A 22,355-nucleotide genomic window follows, 5' to 3' on the forward strand; every position below is an offset into this window, starting at 1 on the left:
TTTTGCTTGACTTCATCGGGCTAAGGATCCTTAATGAATGGTGAGAAGGCTTCACTTCAGATTAAGCTGGTCTGTGTGACTTACAGGACATAGAAGTGAAAGGGATCTTTTGGTCCATTCAGTTGAATCCTCTGCTATCTCAACCACTGTTATTATATACGCTTTTTGTAATTTGAATTTAAGTAACACCTTAAAATCACACATTCCTCTTTCCTGAGCATGAATGTCTGGACCTGTATACCAGAGGAGGACAGGGTAAGCAAGGAAAGGAAGGTTGCGGTTCTAAGTTGGTGCTGCTGGGTTCCACCTCCCTCCCCACGCTTCACATATTCACACCCTTTGCACTGGTGCTTGTCTGATCCTCCTCTGGTATTTAGAAAGCTAATGCAGCTCCTACTCCTTCCTCCCTTTCCCTCCCCTCCAAAAAGAAATCATTTTCTGCCGCTTTTAAGGCTCTGACCGGTTCACCACAGAATCAGATGAGGGCCTGAGCAGTTGGGAAAGGGAAAGACTGGCTTAAACTGTTGTAGAACTACAGCCCAACAAAAAATGAAGCAAAGCCCTTTTCGTACCTGCCACCCTGCATAGGTGTCATCTGTCCATGAGGTGTTGATGCTGGTGTAGGGGGCTTCAAATCGCCTGGCACTTCTGTCATGGAATTACTACCAGTAGACTGTGGAGTCTGTGGGCCTTGCAAGGAACCAGAATTAGCTGGGAAATTAGAGAAAAAGGAAATATTAAAAGGTAGCAGCCGAATTCCTGTGGAAATAATAATCATCAAGGAGAGAAACTGGTTCTTTCCCCCATAAGCCTGCTTATACCATGCATCTCAGTACTTTGTAACTTCCCCAAAATCCTCTGAGATCAGGATATGCTGTGCAGTAATAGCTGTCATCTTTCCTAGAACCATGAATTTAATCTGCTGCCTGAAGCAACATGAATAGAAAACATCTAGATGAAGGACCATTTAAATCGGAGGTCAGAGATACAAAGTTAATTGTCTATAGTTTACAACAGAGTAAATGAAGGTTGTTCTTTGGCACAGCTTCTTTACATAATCACTATCACAGCACATACGTTTATAAGGCAAATTTCAGCCAGAAGCTTTTCCTCACAAATTTAAATTGCTATATTAATATAAATTCATAATTTCATTTACCACTAAAAGGCAGACATTTCCATGGTGAAACATGGCAAATGATTAGCGGCACGCTGCAACCCAATGCCATCTTTGGGACAGCATGGCAAAAGATTGTATTTAGGAAATGCAAAAGGCGATCTGGGATAAGAAGAAAGCGATCACTGAAAGCAGAATTGAAACAGGAGGCTATAGCTAACACTCCTAATAAAACTGTAAAAATAGCAATGGGCTTCTTAACAAAATGTAGTTAGGGTCATTGTAGAGCATACGTAACAAGACCAGGTCAATTCTGCAAAGCATCTGTTTCATCTGCAGAAACTTCTGTGTTGAGATCTCAGAAAGCGATAGAGTACCTGCACTCCTGTCCTCCTTAACCGTGGTAAATAGCTATATTCTTGATACGACAAGCGCAGAAAAGCGTGTACTGTTCTATTCCGATGAGACTGAGCAGTGATAAAGGGCATTAAATGAATACATCACATAAGCTCATGATGAAATACATCCAGACCAGTCTTTTAAAGTAGACACTGAAGTTACTATTTTCTTATGACTACTGAGGAGAAACACCCCCCAACCCCAAAGATCTGCCCTAGTAGCTTTCTGATTTAGAAGGTAGTAAGTGGGGATTAGTAACAATGTCTAAGCCTTGTATCTGATTGGCCTTGCAGCAGAAATCCTACCCAAGGAGAACTTGTAGGACTGAAATCTTTCGATGCAATTGGGAAAAAAAAATTACCAACAGAAAAAATGCACAAATCTAACAGACTCAGAAAGACATGGCTTTGGCTTGAGAGGTCCTTCTTTTTTATGAACTGTCATGTAAGCATTTAATAGTGCCTGACTATCTACGTTCAACAACCAATTAACAAAACTTTATAAATTACTGTTAGTTGGAAAATTGGAACAAGCAGTATGGGTTTTTCTTCCGTATGTGAAAGAGAGAGTAGTTTATAATTGACTCAGAATCCTAGAACACTCATCATCTTGACAGGCAGAGCTTGTTTTTAACTGAAGAACACCTTTTTTATATGTGTTTCATTTATATCTGTAACACATGTTCCACTATCTGGAAATCAGTCTCAGTAGCAAGTGCATATGTAAAATCCACATTGTGTAGACCACATTGTTCTTGTCCTCAGCTTTCTGAGGCATGTTTGGATTACGCTCACATAGTAATGAGGTTCCAAAAAAGTTTAAGAAAAGCTCTCTGATTGCATTAATACAGTAACAACATTTGCAACAACTAATGCTACAGTTGACTGAAGGCTTTAGTGCTATTATGAAACAAATCCATATGATAATAAAAAAAAAATCATCATGTTCACATAGAACGACCCCTTTGTATATGACCCCTGAGTGTGCCAGGATCATTCTCCTGCCCTTGAGCTTTAAACACAATTCTAAATTACTTCTAAAAAGCTTGAAAGCATTTCCGAGTTAAGCCACACACTGTCGCATACCATCTTGTTATATGAGAACCATGTAAGTAAACATCTTAGTGTACCCATATACTTACTGTAAAACAGGGTATTGCCTAGCCCTGCACATTTCTCTTATGGTGGACTATTAAGCAGCAATTAAGTTCTTCCCTATCCTACCTGAGCAAGAACTTAATTCATATCTACACTAAACCTAAAGAAAACAAGTAAAGTATTTTTTCAGTATTTATGGGCTGCACGAATATACAATCTTTATTACGAATAACAATGTGTTTTATATAATCTTCTTAGATAAGGAAAGGTTTAACAGCAAAAAGAAGATATCCAACGGAGAAGCTACAAGTCAAATTTCTATCTGCTGGGTGGTGGTTATAGGGTTGGTTGTTTTTCCCCCACCCCTTTCTAAATGACTGCTTATAAACAGCTGAAAAAATGGAAGGCAAATGCTGTCTTGAGCAGTGCAAAGTTTCTGGTACGGCTTTGTTAATGCGCTTTGCTCTTGACCTCCATTGGGTCAGGGACACTTCTACAAAATAGGGACTGCAAGTGTTTCAATCTCTGGATTAGGTGGTCATCAGCTACCAAGAAGAGCCCAAGTGTGGATATGACCTACAAGCAACCGCAAAGACAATTTTCTATGTCCTACACTCACAGGCCGCTGAATAGTTCATCTATATTTTAGTAATAGCATCAATGTAAATAGCACATTCCTTGAGAAAGAATAAGACAAGTATGTACGCTTAATGGTTGCTCTTGGTAGAGCAGGAACAATTTTTTAAGCAACTTAACTTTCTCATGCAGGGTGTGATTTTCAGTACCTTTGCCAAGCTTCAGCCAATCATCAGGAAGTCATCCTGATGGGTATTACCCTCAAGCTAATTTTGTTTTGGAAATTTTCAGCTGTAACTGGCCAGCTTGTTTTAAGAATATGCCTTTGAAAATATATGGTCCTCTTCTGTTGTTCCCAAAAGAGAAATACTTTTCTGTGAGTCTTCCGAGCCAAATACATATTTGGTCACCTTTTTCACACACAGCACCAGTGGTCCCTTGGAGACTTGGTGGTAATGCTGGGGACGTGCTTGTGACAGGGAAAGTACTCTTGCTGTTCCAGTGTTTATTCGGATTTGGTCAAATAAATTTGTGAAAAATACCTGTTAATATGCAGAGATTATTAGCTTGCTATACATTCACTGCCTGGTTTTCTGAAGGTCCTGTTTCTACATATTTCAGGCCGGGGCGAGCAGGACTCTCACTAATTCAGCTCCTGGGTTGGTCTGGGCAGTCTTGAATGTGGAGCTGAGCACGAAAACCTACAGCCAGGAAGCAACCCCACACAAGCTCTCATGGTTACAACTGGAGGTTGGCAAGCAAAGGCAAGGTAACAGGGTTTCTGACCATCAACAGAAAAGGAGAATAGAAGGAGATTGACAAGGGGACTGGGAATCTGGAAAGGAGATACACATGCTGCTGAGATCAGATTAGAATCTGAGAAGTCTGAAGTTGCATGGACATGGTGCTACACAACAGGAAACACTAAGCAAGCCCAGAAAACGTACCTGATGAGAGTTAAAGTACAGGGAAAGAACCGTAAGTGGCTGGATGAAGAGACAGAGAGTTCAATACTGGGAAGAGCCCAATACCGGGCATACGAGTGAAATTAAATCTTGCGCAAGAGGTTCTTAGATGTGTGTTCCTTTTCTCAGAGAGTCTGTTTAGAGACGCTGTTTTCCAGCTGTGCAGAACATGTAGGGCAACAGATGAGATGATATAAAGGGCTATACGTGGCAAAACTTAGAAATAGCGGATACTCATGTTGTAAATTTTTTGGTACCCCAGTTCCTCTTCTGTAGAATGGGAATCATACTACTTTCCCTCTCAGATGGGTATTGCAAAGACTGATTAATACTTTTTAAAGCCCTCAAACACAGTTGTAGTGAAGACGAGAAAAAAACAAGGAGTAAATTTATAGCTCCGTCTGAGTCTGGTTGAAAACTGTGGCACAAGTAAGGGCTGTGTACTGAAAAGTGAGGATAACACAAAACACTGAATAGCTCCTCATTCACTGAGCACTGTTTATTCTGTGCACTGAATGACACAGACATTTCATGGAAAAAATGTCAATGTGACTGCGTAATTAAGAGTGTATTGAACTGTATATACGCAAGGAAACATAATTAAGGTTGCGGAGACTGTATCTCACTTTTGGCATTTCCTAACCTTTGAGTACTTGACTTTGCATCAAAGCAATATACTTCAAACAGTTTTTGGATATAGTATGTGCACACAGGTGCCTGCCTGCACACACGTTAAATGCAAACTAGTTACATTCTCTCACACATATATTTCACACACATTGCTATTAGCAATGCCTTCTAATTAAAGAATATGAAAACAACCCTCTTCTCTGTAAGAAAGTACCATATTCCTTTTTCATGTTTCACCTTAAAATTTTCTATTTGCTAAGCTGCTCTCTGAATTCTTTACATCTATCCTTGCAGGGTTTTTATTATGGTAGATGTTTAATTTTGATTGTGGACATCCTGAAATATAAACCGTATCTTTTAAAGTGCTTCATAAGCTTCAGTATTAAACACAGAACTAAGAAGGAAGACAAACAACAATGTTCTTTTAGAATAGGTAATCTCTGCTTACATGATTACGCAGCTGACTTGGGGATGTCCAGCAAAAAACCTGTGTGTACACAGCTACTGAGTTCTTCATCTCATGTCCACGTCTAAGCAATGCTTGTCTTTCAAGTGTCATAACGGATTTGTAAGAATATGCTTTTAACAATAGAGAAGCCATCCAAAATGAAATAAAATGAGCATCTCTGTCAGTGAGAAGGTGAGGTCCTACAAACTCTTCCACAGTTCACTCAACGGCACGCGTTATTCTTGGCAGCATGGAATTATAGCACCGGCATGGCTTTTTCCTTGCAAAGCCTGCACGGCAGTAAGTACTGCTTTCAGGAAAGACCCTTTATTTACCAGAACAGAAATATGCAGTTAATAAAAAAAAAAAAAAATCTTTCTCTTGCCAGCAATTTTTTCCCTTCAGGAAAAAAAAAAAGAAAAAGAAGAATGCAAGGTCTTGAAACTCCATTAATATGAGGCCTGACATGCTCTCTAGGATATCCCTACCTTTTGCCAGAAGCTACAAATGTATACTCTAAAGTAAACAATGGAAAGGTTACTGAAGGTTAAGTACATTCACATACTTCAGAGTGAACAGCCAGCCGCCACGCTGGGAAGATAATTTACACAGCACGAAGCCAGTGCCCTAGTTAGGCTGGGCTGGGGGCCGCTGGCTGCAGCAGGGCCCCCCCCCGAGGTGGGCGCGGGTGCAAGCATGGGGGCACCTCTGTCTGTCCCCCCGTCCACCCCTCCCGACCCCTCGCCCATCCATCTTCCGTGGGGATTCCCTGGCTGGTCTCATGACACGCTCCATGACATCACCTGCCTGCTAATAATAGCACTTCAGTCAGCCACCCGCCAGCAGAGACGGATGGGTTTGGTTACAGACGCACTCATTGAATGGCTGTGTCGTGTGGTGGTGTGTTGCGTCCCCCCCGCCATTCCCCTCCCCAAGTCTTGTTTCTCTGCTGCCAAGGAAACGCAGGGAACACACTCTTGGCGCGCTCTGCTCCCTCTTTCCAACACACGCGCACAATTTTCCAGGTTTGCTGTAATGAAATCTCTGTTGACATCAGGGCCAGCTGCTCAGCGTTACTCAGGAGCATCCTCAGCTGTACCACTGTGGCCATCCTGTTCATTCAGTGTAGGATAAACCGCTCAGTCTGTAATTTTGAGAGTCATGCATACATAACCGCATACTGCAGCTAAGAATTTACAGTGCCAGAGTACAGCAATGGAAAATAACTGCTTCACGCTGATGCTTTTTAGAAATTTGTTCTCCAGCACCCATTAGTGCTTAGCATAACGGCCCCCAGAATTACTTTCAGTTTAGAACTTGTCACATACTTTGTGCATATTTTGGTCAAAAATATCAAATACGCATGGCAGGAAGAGCATTTTGTCTTTGCACCCACTTCTGGAAAGCCCTGGAGTCCTAGAAGGATGTGTACGGAGACCTACAATGCCTCTCTCTCTATAAGGGATTTTCTGTGCAGCGGAAGAGCAGTCAACAGTTGGCACGGACCTTGGCACGGACCCAACAATCAGGACATAAGGCCAACAGGGGTCCTCTAATAGCTAGCCTGTCATTAGGCATCTGCTGCTGGTCTTCACTGCTGACGGCATTATCTGACCCAGACAGATTTAAGCTGTGATACAAAGGCCTCAGCCTACCACAAGCATGTCTCCAACTTGCACAGCCTCAGAGGAGTGCAAGCCACAATAAAACACATTCAGGCCCCCACCTCTCCCTGCGAGTTTTACGAAAGAACAGAAGAAGCTCTGACAGTAGCATGAAGCCAGAACATTTATTCAAATAGGCAGGTAATCCTACCCCTAACACCTTGGCAACTGTGCAAACCTCTACTGAACAAAGCCAACCAGGCTGTCACTTTGCTGCTCTACCCTCACTCCTTTTTTCAAATTTTTATAATTGCTGACACTATCCTGAATTGTACTGCACATAGCACTAAATTATTCACTCCTTTACACACCATTTACCTTATTAATGATGTTGTAAAAAACAAAAGTGATGGGAGAATCCCAAATACAGTGCTACAAGCAAATGGACTAACACATGGACCCAGATCACTGCCTTCCAGTCCCATAAATTTGACTTACACGTCGCACCCTCTCCCTGACCGGGCTCTTCTACGGGAATCTCCTCACTGTGGCTGTTGCACTGTGTTTCCTAGCGTCCCCTCTATGATCGCATTGTTCCGTGAGGCAGTCACATAATCACCCCCTGGATGCAGGACATCTGCGACAACTGATTTGCTCTGAACTACGTGTCACCGTGCTCCCACCTCGCACAACATCTACCTGGGAACTACATCAACATCGGAACTGAATTCTTCTCTGTACCAAGGCGGCTGCCAGTCCCTATATATTCTTACATATATTCTCTATATATTCTTATGAGCAATTGAAATACTTAAGTGTTAAGAGTTTTATGAAGATAAGCTGATTTTTAAACTCTCATGACCCTGATTTCATAGCATCAGCTGGTTAGAATTGGACAAAATACAACACCCTCCTCTCTGGGACAAGTCCCCCTGCTTTTTTATCAGAATTAACTTCAGCCCTAGTACTGTAACTAGTTCTCTGCAAATGGATTTGGCTTCGAAGTGGCTCTGCCTACACTGAGCTAACTGCACAACAGAGGCTAATGGTTCAAGCAAGGACCTTTGGAGGCTACTTGTTTCTTGTTGTATTGGGCTCCCGTTTCCTCTGAATGCCAAAGAGTAACAGATTATCTAAAGTACATCTACAACTCTGCTTCTTTTGTGCAGTTAAAATGTTAATGTTGTTATATACTAAAGGAAAAGGAGCAAGGAAAAAAGCTGACTCTTAAAGAGAACAGGCTTGTACTCTCTGCAGCATCTATACCTCAGCGGGATTTCATGTACTAAAGCTGATGCACACTGGGAAAGCCTTTCTCCATACAGAAGTGCAGTCCATTCAGTGACACAAGCTCTTTTCTTGCCAGCAAAACAAACCTTGAGATCTTTGCTTGCTTCCCCCTCTTATAGTCTCTGTGTCCTGCTGTGTTTTTATTTTAGAAAAATAGTTTCAGTTCTCCTCATAGACAGCTTGCTTGAATGTTATGATAAATTTAAACTTGGACTTTGCCATTTTCATCTGTGGCGTCACGATGCAAAAGGACCCTCTAAAAGTGGTACGTCTGACATTTCTATTCCTTTGTTTCAGGTTTACGTATTTAAATAACAAATCTTCATCTCAAAATTCAGCCAATTTACGGTGATCATCCCTGAACCAACTACTGAGAGCAGTGTTGGAGGGGAGGAGTAAGGGAGGAGAGAGCAAAGCAAAATACTCTTTAATTTTCAGTATTGCTGTTTAGTTTTATAAACAGATGAATTTCCTCTTCACCTTCCTTAACAAGTCTAACAGTTTCAGCTCCCCTTACCAGCCTTCTCAGGAGGTGACGGGCACGTCCAACATCTTTTATTTTTTTGCAGTGGTGCACATTCAGGACACTCTATGCTCATTTCAGACAGACAAACATTTGGACTATAGGCTTCACTTCTAGTACCAAGTATTTTTCCCCATCTTCTAAACTTGCCTTGCAAAGTAACCTAGTTATCTTCTCTATTAAATAATCAGCACTGGGTACCTGATAACCCTACGCGTTAACAAGGTGGAGGAAGTATTTAAGGTATTACACAAAGAGATGTACCTAGGAAGACTTTAACTCCCCCAAATCCTTACACTGAATACATCAGGCTGAAAAAGATTTAAGCCTTATCGCCTTTATCTTTTTCTGTACTGACAAAGCACTATCATAACAAATGATCTGGTAAAAGCTAGAACTGTATTATATCATTATAAAGGTCTTTGCAATTTTCTGGTAGCCACGAAAGGAATTGTCAAACTGGAGCCACGCAGCCTGCAAACTGCCTGGAGAGCTTGCTGGGTTCCGACTCACCACTTCCCATTTTCAACCAGTGAACTGCGCTAACAGAAATTAAGGTATTTAATACTTTCCTAATACTGCCTTCTAATGCAGGAAACTGCTGTAAACATTCCAGGAATTATATTCGCTTGGCAGCAAAAGGCGGTGGTCTGCCTAACGGTAATTGTGAAGGTAGGTATTAACAGAATTATTTTGTTGGTCAGAAAAGCCTAATCACCGGCAAATCAAAGGAAATATTTTCTCTTCCATGTGTAGTCCAGAAGTCAGCACCATAGACTAATACTTACTACACCTTTTCCTATGTACTTAAAATGTTACGACTGAAGAATTTTCCTGCCTTGAATTATCACTCATGACTATCCAATCTTGAGAGTCTTAAGCTGAATTAATTTAGAAAGAAAACAGCATAGTTTCAAACACCACACTGTACATGCAAAAAGAACAGCCAAAATCAAGCATTTCCAGTTCCAGTTTTTCAGACGAGAAGATAAAGACAGTGATTCTAACGACTTATCTGACATACAGGATTAGCAGCAAAAGAACAGAGAGCGTGCCTCCAAACTACGAGGTCTGGCGGTGGGGATACACCATACTCTCAACTCTCTCCATCTGCCACACATTGAACATGAGCTGTATCAGAGCAACCATCTGAGACCCACTGATCAGTCCAGCATCTGCCATCCTGACTCCAGCTGGAGCTTTACTGACCAATACTTGCGTTAAAAATGCAGCTTCAGAGTCGTACCAAGTAAAGTGCAAGTACCAGAATCTGCTCTTTAGACAAATGGGCGCTCCTTTTAGTGCTGGCTGCCTCGTGTCTTACAGCGCAAGCACATCCGTGCAGAATGCTGTTCTTTTTACTATGCTAATGTAACTCTGAATATTAAGGGTATGCTGGCGCACGCGTCTTTATATGTTAGAGTGAGCAATGACAAACTAGACACATGACTGCGGATGGCCCTTCAGAGTTAAATCTGACTTGACTCAGGCGCTAGCTCCAAGTTTGAAAACAAGATGCCAACAACATATTTATCTTTGTTGCTTGTCCAGCATTCTAAATGCATAAACTGCAACCTAGCGAGTATCTTTTGCGTTCAAAAAATGGTTGTGTAAGAGGCTGCAGTTTTTTTGACTTACCAGGAGATGGCGGCTGAATCTTAGGTTGTTTCTTAGTATCTCCCGTGCTGAAGACTTCTGGAGGGGGCTCCTCCCCTCGCTCAATCTTGCACTCGAAGGCAAACAGGTACTGAATGTATTGTTTTTTCAGGGAGCTGGCTGCGCTGCTCGAAGTACCAACGTTCAAGGTGGTTGCCAGCTCACGCCACTTCTTGTTTTTATTAACCTAGCAAAATGAACGGCATAAATTGGTTTGCAGCAAAGTGGTTTGTTTAAGTCAGGAGACAAAAAAGGGGGGGGGGAAAGGCAAAAAAAAAAAAAAGCACGTAACGTCTTGGTTTACTTTTTTTATTTTCCTCTTTTAGGTAATGCTCATTACTCCCACACGCAGTAATGCATAGGCAGCATTTACAGTTATAAAACCACTAAGGAACCTGCTGATAGCTATGTAAAAAGCTTTGCTTGTGGAGAGTCTTCTGCATGGTGCATCTTTTAAATGCCTTGCACTCTTCCAGGGCCTATGCTCTTCCGTTAGCAATCCATCTCCAAGCAAACGCACGCTCGTTCTCCCTCTCTCCGACACCCACCCACACCCACCCCATTCTAATTAAAAAGCAGCTTCTAAAAACTAATTCAGAAAGCAATAACAGCATTATTCTGCAATTTAAGTGTTTCAGCACTGATATGAAAAATAAATTTTTCTCCAGAACAGCCACCAGCTGTCAAACACTTCAGCCGGTAATTCCTGGTTCAAGTCCTTTCACTTTAGGGCATCTTGCAGGGACAGATCAATGATCCTTTGGCTAGATGAGAGGCAGAGTGAAGCGAGGCCCCTTAATTAATTAAGGCAGACTTCAAACACACAGGGCTAGTCCAGCAATACTCTGTATTACAGTGCTGACTGCACAACTCCACTGCCAGTCTTGTTTGCAGTGTAAGGCTGAGAATATTGAAAGACTCTGTTCATGAGTTCCTCAAACACAGCTGATCTGTAATAACAGCGAAGTTCATTTGTCATCCTGGATGATGCCACTGGCTCGCTCAGCTGTACCACTCACAACGGCCAGTTGTTTTTGCTGTAATACCTGATGCCTCAGACTTCATTCAACCACCTGTGCAATTGCTAGGTATGATCCAAGGAGGGGAGGCAGCACTGAAATAAATGGGCTTTACATGGCTGAACATCTTAGCTTTTGTTGGGGACGAATCCTGATTCTTGTGTGCCACGATGACTTCTACTTGCCCTGAGGCCTGAGATTTTAATGACTCGAACTTAACTTGTATAGCTACAAAGGTTATCCTTAGCCATACTGTTCCTAAGCCTTCGTGCCAGCAAAGGAAGCATTTCTTACGTTTCTCGCGGTGTTTAATAACACTGTAACTGCTGCCAGTCAGCAAAGATCTTTTGGGGATAGCATTAATAGCAAGCAGGTTGGCATGGCTATGTGAAGTGTTTCTATTTTTCTGGTACATCCTGCAAGAACCCAGGAGGTTCAAGGAGAAGAGATTTTCATAAACTGCCCTTGTTGAGGCTTGAAATCCAGCTACACAGCCCTTTGTGCCTACTGACTTATAGCTAAGTGGTGTGTAATGAACACATTGCATAATGCAAACAGAAACATTCATGCCTAAATGCCCAGTATATTGGCATTTAAAAGACGACTGCCAACAGCTGGTCTGTTCATGTTGGGACCCCATCAACTGCAACTATTTGGACAGAGAATATGCACCGCTGCTGCACAGCTCCACTCCCTGTCACTCTCGGGGCAGAATCATGAGATGTGGAGTGCAGCAGTTGGAGCAACAGCTTTTTAGGAGGGCATCACACAGATGCATTTAAATAAACCTCAGCAAGCAAAGTTCTGCACCTCTCAGTAGCCCCAAACAGATAAACACGGTGATCATTCATGTGGGCACACCAGCAAAACCAGGAGCCTTTACTTTCAGCGTCAATTTTTACCAGTACTGAAGCACACACGTTTGTAACTCAAGCTCTTTCAAAAATCAGTCTAAGTGAACACCATCTATGCTTTGGCCATGCATAATGTCTGTCACTGCAAATCAACACTGAGTGTCCCAAAATAAAATAAATTTCCATAATAAGCAAACATGAATGACTTTCTAGAATATCCCATCTGCCCCCATCTTGCTTAATTTTTGATGCTAAGAGTCATACTATGGGCACAATCACGCTGTATGAGGCAGAGCAGCTGCATGACACGATTTACCTGTAATAAAGTTACTGAGCTAAAAGTAATCAAATCTTTATGATGCTGGGGGGCATGAGCTGATCACTAGAAATGTCAGGATAACATCTCTTACCCATATACAGCATTTAACAACTGGCAAGGTGAACTGTATTAGGTTTCTCTGCCTTCCTTTAATAACAGGAATAGCTAAAATCTCTGGACTTGAAGGGCCAATGATCTAATTCAGTAGTCAAATCCTATGTTGTGAGGTGCACTATTCAAAATAGCATTGCAAATGGTACTAATTGATGTTGGACATTTCCTTCTTGAACTAATCACAGATGATTAAAATGTGCTCTCTTTCTGAGGATCTAATTTGTTTGCCATGTTTTTGAGTTCAGATTTTGTAATTAGTGTAAAATTATATCTAAATATTGAATATTATCTATTTTGTGTTAAATATTGCATATACGTATGTATCTGCATAGCCATGTTTAAGACCTCATCTTGCAAAGTACTGAACATCCACAAACGTTCTTAAATCCACTGAAATTATGGGTCTCAGCACTTCACAGTAGCTTCTAGCAGCTAGCCAGAGTGATCCCCTAGATGCACGGGATGCTTTGTAAAAGCACCAGGCAAGGACAGATGACTTTGAATACCAAATCTAAGGCTGAAAATGCTGACCATTTTCTCCTGCTTTCCCTTTTGATGGTGCTAGACAATGAAACAATATAGTTTTGCTCTGTGGTGGCCAGTCTTACAGAACTCACAAGTAATTTCCAAACATCCTTTTGCAAAACTTCCAGTTAACTGGTGAGAAAGCAAACCAAAGCTTCTCTCTCCTATCTGTGACTTTTTTATTCTCAGCTCTTCCTGCTTTCATTTTCCTTCATCTCAATTAAGTAATTCACCTTTTCCTTGTAATCATGACGTTTGTAAGGCAGCCCAAAACATCCTGTAAGCATTTTCCAAACACAGGGAAAGCACAGTCCGTGTCTAAGAAACAAATGTACCGTACAGAGACACTCAGAGATGAAAGGTTTGGGATGAAGGACTGTGTTTCGAGAACATATCTGCCACTTCTCTGGAGAGATGAATTGATTCGTCCTAGAGGCAGTATCCCTATCTGTGAAGGATGGATTTCAAAATCTCCTTTTCCTTTCAGCTCTAGCATGTGTTTGTTTCTTCTTACTTTGATCCAATGGCCTTTTCCTCTTCTCTTCTCTTAGTGGCATTACTGGATTCCCCATAACAGGTAACAATTTCATCTGTCTATAGCAATGGTCAATCTTGAGTCAAACTGTACAGTTTTAGGGCAATTATGCAGCCCAAAATGAACTCCAGACAAATACTAAAGCACGAAACTATTTTCTTCAACAATGTTGTCAGGGCTGAAAATGTAATGGTGCAACCAGCAGGAAATACTCTAGAAAAAAATGCCTATCGCCTTTTCAAAAGGTTCACTTTCAAGCACTTCTCACCTGTGCTAAACCTCCAATCTCTTTGACGCAGACATAGAGCCTGAACAGGTCCAGGGGCTTCTTGCCCACAGCTGGCAGACTGGCCACGGGCGTGCCCCTCTCCTCCATGAACGTGAGGTACCGATCCACCCACATCTTGCGCTCCGGCTCGTTTCCTAGTTCATAGACTTTTGTGATCTTCTCTCCAGTTGTGGTAGAGGAACTTGATTTCTAAATCGCAAGAAGAAAAAAAAAAGTTGGGGGAAGGGTGGGAGGGGGAGGGAAAAGAAAGTAAGAAACTCACAACATTGAAAAAGAGAAGATGTCAAACAAACTAAAGCTATCACACAACAGTCAGGAATGAAGGCTACTAGTTCAGGCACAAACAGTACATTCTGTCCATATACGGAAAATTCAGCTTTTTAAATAAAGGGCCCAAACTCCCCATTTTCATATTTCTTTCACTGATCTGAACTTTGGATCCCAGAAGGCAAGTTTCTGATGTTGCCTCATGTCATTTTAAGAAGAGGTAGCTCTCACATAGTGCTTCTCATCCACTTATCTCAAAGTAATCTCAATTTAATTTGGGTAAAATTAAAAACAAGTTTGTCCCACACAAGTTTACATAATCCTAAAACCAAACCAAATCAACCCTCTCCCCTTTGCGCCCAGTAAGGGGCTAGAAAACCTGAAAGCGTTCCTGCAGAACAGGAATTGCACAGAAGTGGCCTAAGGCGTGAATCACGGCAAACTAGTACACTGAGGAGTAGTACTCTCTTTAGAGAGTCACAAATGGTTATGCTTTACTACCTCTTCACACCACCCCTGGCCAAAAAGCAAGATGAGCAAGAGAGCCTACAGTACAAGGAGATTGGTGGCAATACTCTTTCTGAACTGCCAATTAGCTGCCTGAGCCAATAATGTTTATGAATAACTACTACTCTCCTCCCTTGAAAGAGGGCAGAAAATAGCCATCTCACTTGTCCTACCTTGCAAAGAAAATGTGTATTATGACCCGGGGAAAACCAGGGATGCACAGCAATCAGAGCTGAACCACCAGCAGGAAAAGTGAACGAGGTGGAAAGAGCAGAATTCCTTCTCAAGTGGCAGAAATGCAGGAGTGAACCTGTTTTCCTGCTGCTATTTGGGCTTTACAGCTAATGAAAGCTCATGTTATCTTGATGCCCTTTTCTTGTCTATGTGGAGATGGCAGAAAGCACTGAGGCTGCTACACAAGCTGTAACTTCTCACCGTTAGCTTTTCTGTGCAATATAACCCTTTGAGCTGGGCTCTGTGCCATGTGTGGATGGACTACACCCTATCCGAGCTCCCTCTGATCTAACAGCAGAGAGGGGCTGCTGCTACTGCAGGAAGACTCTCCTGCTTGCAGAAGGTGAAGTGATTTGCACAGCAGTGGAAGATGGGAGTGGTTCAGAATTAAACACAAGGCAGAGAGATTGATATAAAGCTTTGGGAAAGGAGCCAAATATATGAAGGGAAACATATCCTTTATGTCTGTATAATAAAATCCTAAACTTGGTTGTTGACTGCAGTAGACACTTCTTTCCACTCATCTAGTCAATCACCCTTTCCCTCCTTTGCCTTTCCCTTACTTTGAACAGGAGACTGCACTATTCTGAAGTAAACAGGAACTCATTTCTAGTTGAACATCTCTAAAGAAGACCCTAGCTGTACCTCCCGGATGCTACAGAACCACCCACTTCGTCCGTGTCCCCACACAGGACTGGTGAGGACTGGCACTCAACACCAGGAAAGATGCAGTGGGGAAGCATCCACCTGCCAATGATTTTAAAAGCATTGCCACCATTCATCTTGCACGTTAGCCTGGAAAATATGACAGGCTCTGTATCTCCCTCCAGCCATTAGCTGAAACTTGGCAACGCTGGAGGAGAGCCAGGAGAAAAGAAACGTGAAGCCAAGGGGGGTGACCCAGCAGTTCCATGAGCCATTGCTGTTCTTTCCAGTGAACAGATACTCATTTTAATTAAATAAATAGCCTCCTGTAAAGTTTTCTGCCTTGCTTCCTGATACTGTAACTTCTTTGCAGCAGTCCTTCCTCCAGACAGATATTATTACCTTTCTTACTTAGAAATGAGGCGCGCTCCTGAATTTACTTGAGCCAGATTCAGTTGTGTTACAACTCCTACTGAAATCAGAGTCAAGGCTGAATTTGTTTTACTAATACTAAGTGGCTGGCAGGAAAGTACTTTGACGTGAGTCCTGCAGATTATGCAATGAACGCACAAACTGATTCTGTAATGGCAACCAGTTTACTCTCAGCATCACCTGCTATGTATCTGGGCGTTTTAAGAAAATCAGTTTAACTCTTTTCAACAAATATACTTTGTCAAAGATTTTTTTTGGGGGTGGGTGGAAAGAGGGAAGTAGGCAAGTTATGTTGCTACTAATTTGATTTTGTAGTGAGAACAGATACATGATCACATAGGCTCGAACAGCTGAATAAACTGAAGCTACCCCACTACCAACTGCAGTAAGAACAAAGTTACTGTACTGCTCATCAGCATTAATTTTAATGACACTTATGATGCCACAGAACTCACAAAAATGAAGGTGGGAAATTTCAGCTTTTACCCAGCAAATTTTGTATGTGCTTATATTCTAACATATGAGGCAACAAAATAGTTTCTATTTCACTTTTACGGTAGTTCGCGATTAAGAATGTTCAGATTTACCAGTTTTACGTTTTCATTTTTATATGGTAAGATTCTCTTTTTCAAATCAGATTCAGAGCAGAATGGAAACCGGTTAAGAATTTTTCATTCTGGGTTTTTCTGCTGTATGTCTCAAATGATGCTGCTTTTCAGCAGTGTGGCAGCAGGCTCTAAAATGACAGTATAATCTGAAAACTTTTCACAGCTTACAGAAGGTAAGAAATGTTTCTTACTGTGTGAGCTTTCAGGTTGTCACGCGTTGTAAAATGGGTGCAATTTTCTTCTAAAATGAAATGTTAACTTTAGAAGAATGCACTGGAGGGAAGAATGCTATTCCTCAAGAGTAAAGATCTTTTTCTCTTCTCTATTTTTATAAATGTAAACATTTAAAAATGACAGATGTGTGCAAGCTAGTCTACACACAAACAAACTTCAGTTCCACATGGGCAGGTTCAGCTGGAAGCCTAAATTTGCCTATAGGTAAATGTTAACCCTCAGAAAATAAGGGTTTATTACAAAATGATCCCCTTAGCAGATTGTTAACTAAAATGAGCGCATGCCAGGCAACGCTGGAAGAATACAGATCATGAGCTTTTCTTCTGTTAAGTCTGTTGATCATTTTGGTGATAAAAGAATGCTGGTGCAAGCCTGTGGCACATACCTTTACTGATTTAGTTGTATCCTACTCTGCCCTCAATCCCCAGCACTCTTTTACATGATATGACTGGCCATGTTTAAATAGGTGATTTAAAAAAACCCACATCTAAGTATGTGGATACCAAAGCCAATTCTCATATTAAATTTGTCAAACCCCATACTTTATTTTCAATACACCTACCACCCATTAAAACTGTATTATACACAGACTCTTGTATGGTGAACCTGCAGAATCCTTCAGAGCAACACAAATTTCTGTAGGAGTTCTTTTCACGTTAAGGCAGTGGGTAGTTGTTTCTGTACATGTCTCTAAGCATCTATATTTATAAACTATCTACGGTTCACGTCCCCCACTTCAATAAAGAATTTGCCAATATTACACTTAGTACGTAGCCCTATTTTACTACAGAACAGAGTAGTAAACACAGGCAGCAAAAACGGCCAAAGTCCAATCTCTGGCAGAGGCTTTTGCAGGACACAATCCTCTGTCAAGATTTCCTCCCGAAGGACTCTGCAGACCCCTCACAGCTAGCACCATGGAGACACAGTACTATTCAAGTGTATTCACTGTCACGTTCATGTGTACCTGTGGACAGCGAACAGCATTTTATGGGGTTTTCATAACCTACTGTTTTATTCATGTTCCAGTGAGCCTGCATAGTTCACACCCACACTTGCAAATTCTCTTGTAAAGAATTTTAAAGCCACCTCGCCACTGTGAGGGATGCACACTACGTGCAAAATCAGCATAACGGAAGTGTTCTTTTACCTATGTACCCAAAGAGCCCTCAAAGCATAATGTCCAACAATTCCTTCTCCCCGTTTTCTCATGCCTCACTTCCATATAAAACTGCTGAAAAGAGAGGATCCACTTAGTAGGATCACAGGGATGCTGTGAAGTGAATCACAGACTATTCACCCTTGCTTTTATCCTCTGCTGGAATGGAGAAGTTGTAGCACATGAAGCAGCTTTGGGATTTAAAGAACAAATTCAGCCTGTTCTCAAGGGTAACAAAACGCCTGCAATCAATCGTTCCAGTCTATGTCAGACTGCTGTTGAAGTCGATGAAGTTATCCAATACACTGGCCTTCATAGGTAAAAAGCGATCAGTTAATTTACGGCACTTATTTTTCTATCGTTCCAAAGCACCGTCTTTATCCATATCTGTGTACCAAGAAGCTAACTGAAGCAAAAGACGCAGCAGCATTTGGACAGAGGGGCATTCAGAAGAAATTGAAAGCACAAACTTCCTCCATTTGTTTTTCCCCAACACTATACTTTGTCATATTTACATGGAAAAACCTCCACATATGTTCACAGTGACTCTAGGATTTGTTACGCAGTTTAGGCAATGAGCTCAGGAACGCGTTATCATTTGGTAGCCTTGCAGAGGAAGAACTCGATGTGTTAGACAGCCTGTGCAGTAACTCTCTTGCTTTCCTCCAGAAAACCGCCCAAACAAGCAATACCCAAAACATGACTACAAAGAAAACTAACACCGTTTCTGGTACCACTCTTTCAGAAATGCTGTTAAGAAAAAGATGAGACTTTGTGGGAACAAGTAACACCAGCTGCCTTCTGAGACTCAAAGTCGCTGCCAAATAAACATCAAAACGTTAAGGTGGTGCATTTCATGCCATGCTGCCCCTCCGCTCCGGGGATTCATTCACTAGATGTCTGGTTTTTGGATGGGGAGAGCTTTTTCACTCCAATTGGCCTTCCTCTGTTTGTCCTGAGACAACGTATCACTTTGTGAAAATTAAGTTGTTACCAAAGAACTGTTGCTATTTTAAGGGCACATTAACATCAGAAAAAACCCTTCATATTCCTCACAAAGATATATTGCAGTATTTTTCTAGAGAGAAATTATGATTGTCGCTACTTTTGGTAAAAAGAAAAAAGAGGAACAACATTTATTTTTCTAATTTAAAAAAAAAAAAAGCAAAAATGACCAAGTGGACATTTGCTCCCCATAGGCCATATCTGCTTGTATCTCCATTCTCTTTTCTATATACGTATATAGATTTTCTATGTGTGTATATATATAGATATACATATGATGAAATTTATTTTTAGCTCCACGCATCTCTCTCAGGTTTTTCTTTACAACCTGTATGAGAATGACTAAACATTATTAATCTAAAAAATAGTTTTCTAAAAACATACACACATCAGGTTTTTTCTACCCACAATCTGGGTTATTTCAAAATAACGGAATGAAGGAAATCAGAAACAATTTTGTTTTAGACTGCCCTGATAACCTAATGACTGTATTTCCAAATACACAATTCAAAATGAAAAACGTTTCCGAAATATACATGGCAGCTTTTTCACGGTGCTGAGTCTACAGTTCAAACTTTGACGGATCTTAGTTTCAACAGGGGAGAAGATTTCTTGTTTTGTTTTGGTTTTTTTTCCTAAATAATCCTAGCAAAGACAAGTGCAGCAACCAGACTGAAGTCAGTTGTGTGAAGGAGTTTGGGCCCAGGAACAGAAATGGAATTGTCCTTAACAACACAGTCGGCATGCTTGGAAGCTGATGCATTACAGGAAGGATGTTTTCTTCACAACAACTGCTGTATTACCAGACAGCACACTTGCATGATGCACGCAATTTTACTCTTTCTTATTTCAAAGTACTGTTGGGACAAATTTTGCCCTTGGATAAGCATGCTCAGGCCCCACTGAAGCCAGGCAGTGGAACTTACAGTCATGTGTCCGAGAGCAGAATTTGTACCCAGTATTATAAAGAAAGAAAACTGTTTAGTGGATAAATAATGAAGAAAAGGAATTTACAAAACAAACAAGCAAGCATTAAAATATAATTAATTACAAAAAAAATAAACAAAAACCAAAAAACCAGAGCCACTTACAGGGCTTGATGGAGTCTTTGGCCAGCCTGGGCTGCTAATGCTATCACTTTCATCTCCATGAAATGAGGAGATGCTAGCAGAGCTTGGGGACATTGGGGAAGGGACTGGCAGGTTGCCTGGGGTTGGGGGCTGAGAAATACCCTGAGAGCTGTAGCTATCCTGTGGTAGAGGAATAAAAAAAAAAAATATGACAAAGGCAGGGCAAACTTTATTAAAAACAAAAAAAATACATCCAGTTTAACAGACTGACCAATTTTTATATATAAAATATATATAAACAGAGACACATACAGAAAACACACACATATATAAATATATTTTTATATATATATATAAAAGGTATTAAAACAACATTGTTAATTAGTATAATTTGGAAAGTTTGCTGGATGCTTGGCTAAAGTCACTAAGCCACCATGCTTATTTCAAGCTCACATGGAATGCTAAGCATGGGTTTCCCCTTATGAAAGAAAGAAAAAAACCAAGCTGTTCACCTTATTTTATCAAATAAGGCAGGAAAGCAAAATATTAAAGTATGTTGCTGCTGCTGAGGCGGCCAAAACAGGAAGCTATAACTGAAGGCAGAGAAAAATGGCTGCAAGTATTGAAACCAGGCAAGACCCTTCTTTCCCACCCACCTGGCACAGCCGAATCCCCACGCAACTTTTGGCTTGGGTTGCTTTGCCCCCGCAAGTTAAAATGCCGTAAGAACTAGTAACTTTCAGATCCACACAATGAAGGAAAAAAGAAAAAAAATAAAAGAAAAGAAACAAACAAAGAGATTGCACGTGAATGGAAAGGCATGCAGGAAAGAACAGAGTGGGTAGGCCAAAACCAGAAGATGAAGGACAACGCAGCAGACTTCTGCGGGCTGAAACAACACCACGTGCGTAGGTGGTAAATACCTTTGACTTGCTCTCGGGTTGGGGGGGTCCTTCTTCTTTGCCATCTGCTTTGAGAGGAAGGGGTAGTTTGGACTCACCGGGTGTCATCATATCTGCAAGACCCATAGGTGCTAATCGAAAACAGGAGAAACAGTTAAGCATGACTATGTTTGGCTTTGTAAGAAAAAACACGCTTCCTGCTGCAAGATCGTGGTGCCACGTGAAGCAGAGGTTATCCCACCTCTGTCCTGTTATTCTAGTGTCTGGAAACCTGGAAACCTCTTCAGTTGAAGTGAGGAAATAAAAGAGAATGAACGAGGCGAGAATACGAGCACCATGCAACAACAACGACGATGACTTTACAAAGTAAAATTCATTCTTCATGCTGCTGGTGGTCTTCAACTGTGTCCACATTTGACCACTACATTTTAACAGAACAATAGTCTATTTTAAGAACTACTGCACCTTCCCTTTAGCAACAGACAAACGTAAATGAAAATGATGTGCATTTTGCTTGCAATGTTGAACCCGAGAAAAAGGCTGACTTTCCCAATTACGTCTGGATTAATGTTGGTGTTCAGCAGATAATTCCTGCCCCTACCGACTTTAGTACGAATGGCTCAGCCACTGTGAGCCTTAACTACAGAATTACAAGCTGTAAACTCCACTCTGTTGGAGAACCGGCACTCAACTTCTTCCCCTCCTGCCAAAATGAGGTGGGACTATAGCAAACGCACAAATGTCTGTCTCTGATAATGGCACGCAGTTGCTCCCCTGGGGTGCGAGGAGTTTAAGGGGTTTTTTTATTTGAAGATGCAAGTGCTCAGTACAGCATTATTGCTGCAGAGCTGCTGGGTTCCTGGATTTCTAGAAAGATGCAAGGAGAAACATTCAGATAAATAGACAGAAAATACTGGGCGGATCAGGAGGTGCCACGACATTGAATCAATGCAAATAACCACGGAACAACAGCAAGACACCAGGTGATTCTTTCCCTGCGGAAAACCATGTGCACAGCACTTACGGAAGACTGGATAAGATATCTTCCCTTCCTCTCCCTTTTTTCTCCCCCTCATGCCCTTCTTTCAAAGAAGGATCTGAGCTAAGAAAAACATAGGATAGAATAACCTACGAGGCAATAAAAAGGAAAAAATACATATCCCAAACTTACAAATTTTAAGAATCAGCAAAGCATCATTGTTTAAAAAAAAAAAAAAAATCTGATCATGACCAGACTAGCGTGCCTCTCTGCAAAATGACAATGCTGGCTCGCACTAGGCAGCAGGCACACTGCATAGCAAGCCAAAGAGAGGAGGGGGAAAATAAGCTTTA

The 22,355-nt window shown here is 41.4% G+C and overlaps 1 protein-coding gene across 1 annotated transcript in view; it reads right to left on the reverse strand.

The window, feature by feature from the left end:
* The window catches only part of ARID1B (AT rich interactive domain 1B (SWI1-like)), a 37,244-nt gene extending 15,617 nt beyond the window's left edge, over positions 1-21,627 (reverse strand). Inside the window, exons 1-5 of the mRNA XM_009319127.1 lie at positions 21,045-21,627; positions 20,143-20,301; positions 13,940-14,149; positions 10,288-10,492; positions 573-711 (exon numbers count right to left, since the gene is read on the reverse strand). Of these exons, the coding sequence (XP_009317402.1) occupies positions 573-711; positions 10,288-10,492; positions 13,940-14,149; positions 20,143-20,301; positions 21,045-21,437 (1,106 nt within the window). The 5' untranslated portion in view covers positions 21,438-21,627. The remainder of the gene's footprint in view (positions 1-572; positions 712-10,287; positions 10,493-13,939; positions 14,150-20,142; positions 20,302-21,044) is intronic.
* Positions 21,628-22,355: the final 728 nt, after the last annotated feature.

Source organism: Pygoscelis adeliae, unplaced genomic scaffold (assembly GCF_000699105.1).
Source record: "Pygoscelis adeliae isolate BGI_AS28 unplaced genomic scaffold, ASM69910v1 Scaffold172, whole genome shotgun sequence".
NCBI classification, from domain to species: domain Eukaryota; kingdom Metazoa; phylum Chordata; class Aves; order Sphenisciformes; family Spheniscidae; genus Pygoscelis; species Pygoscelis adeliae.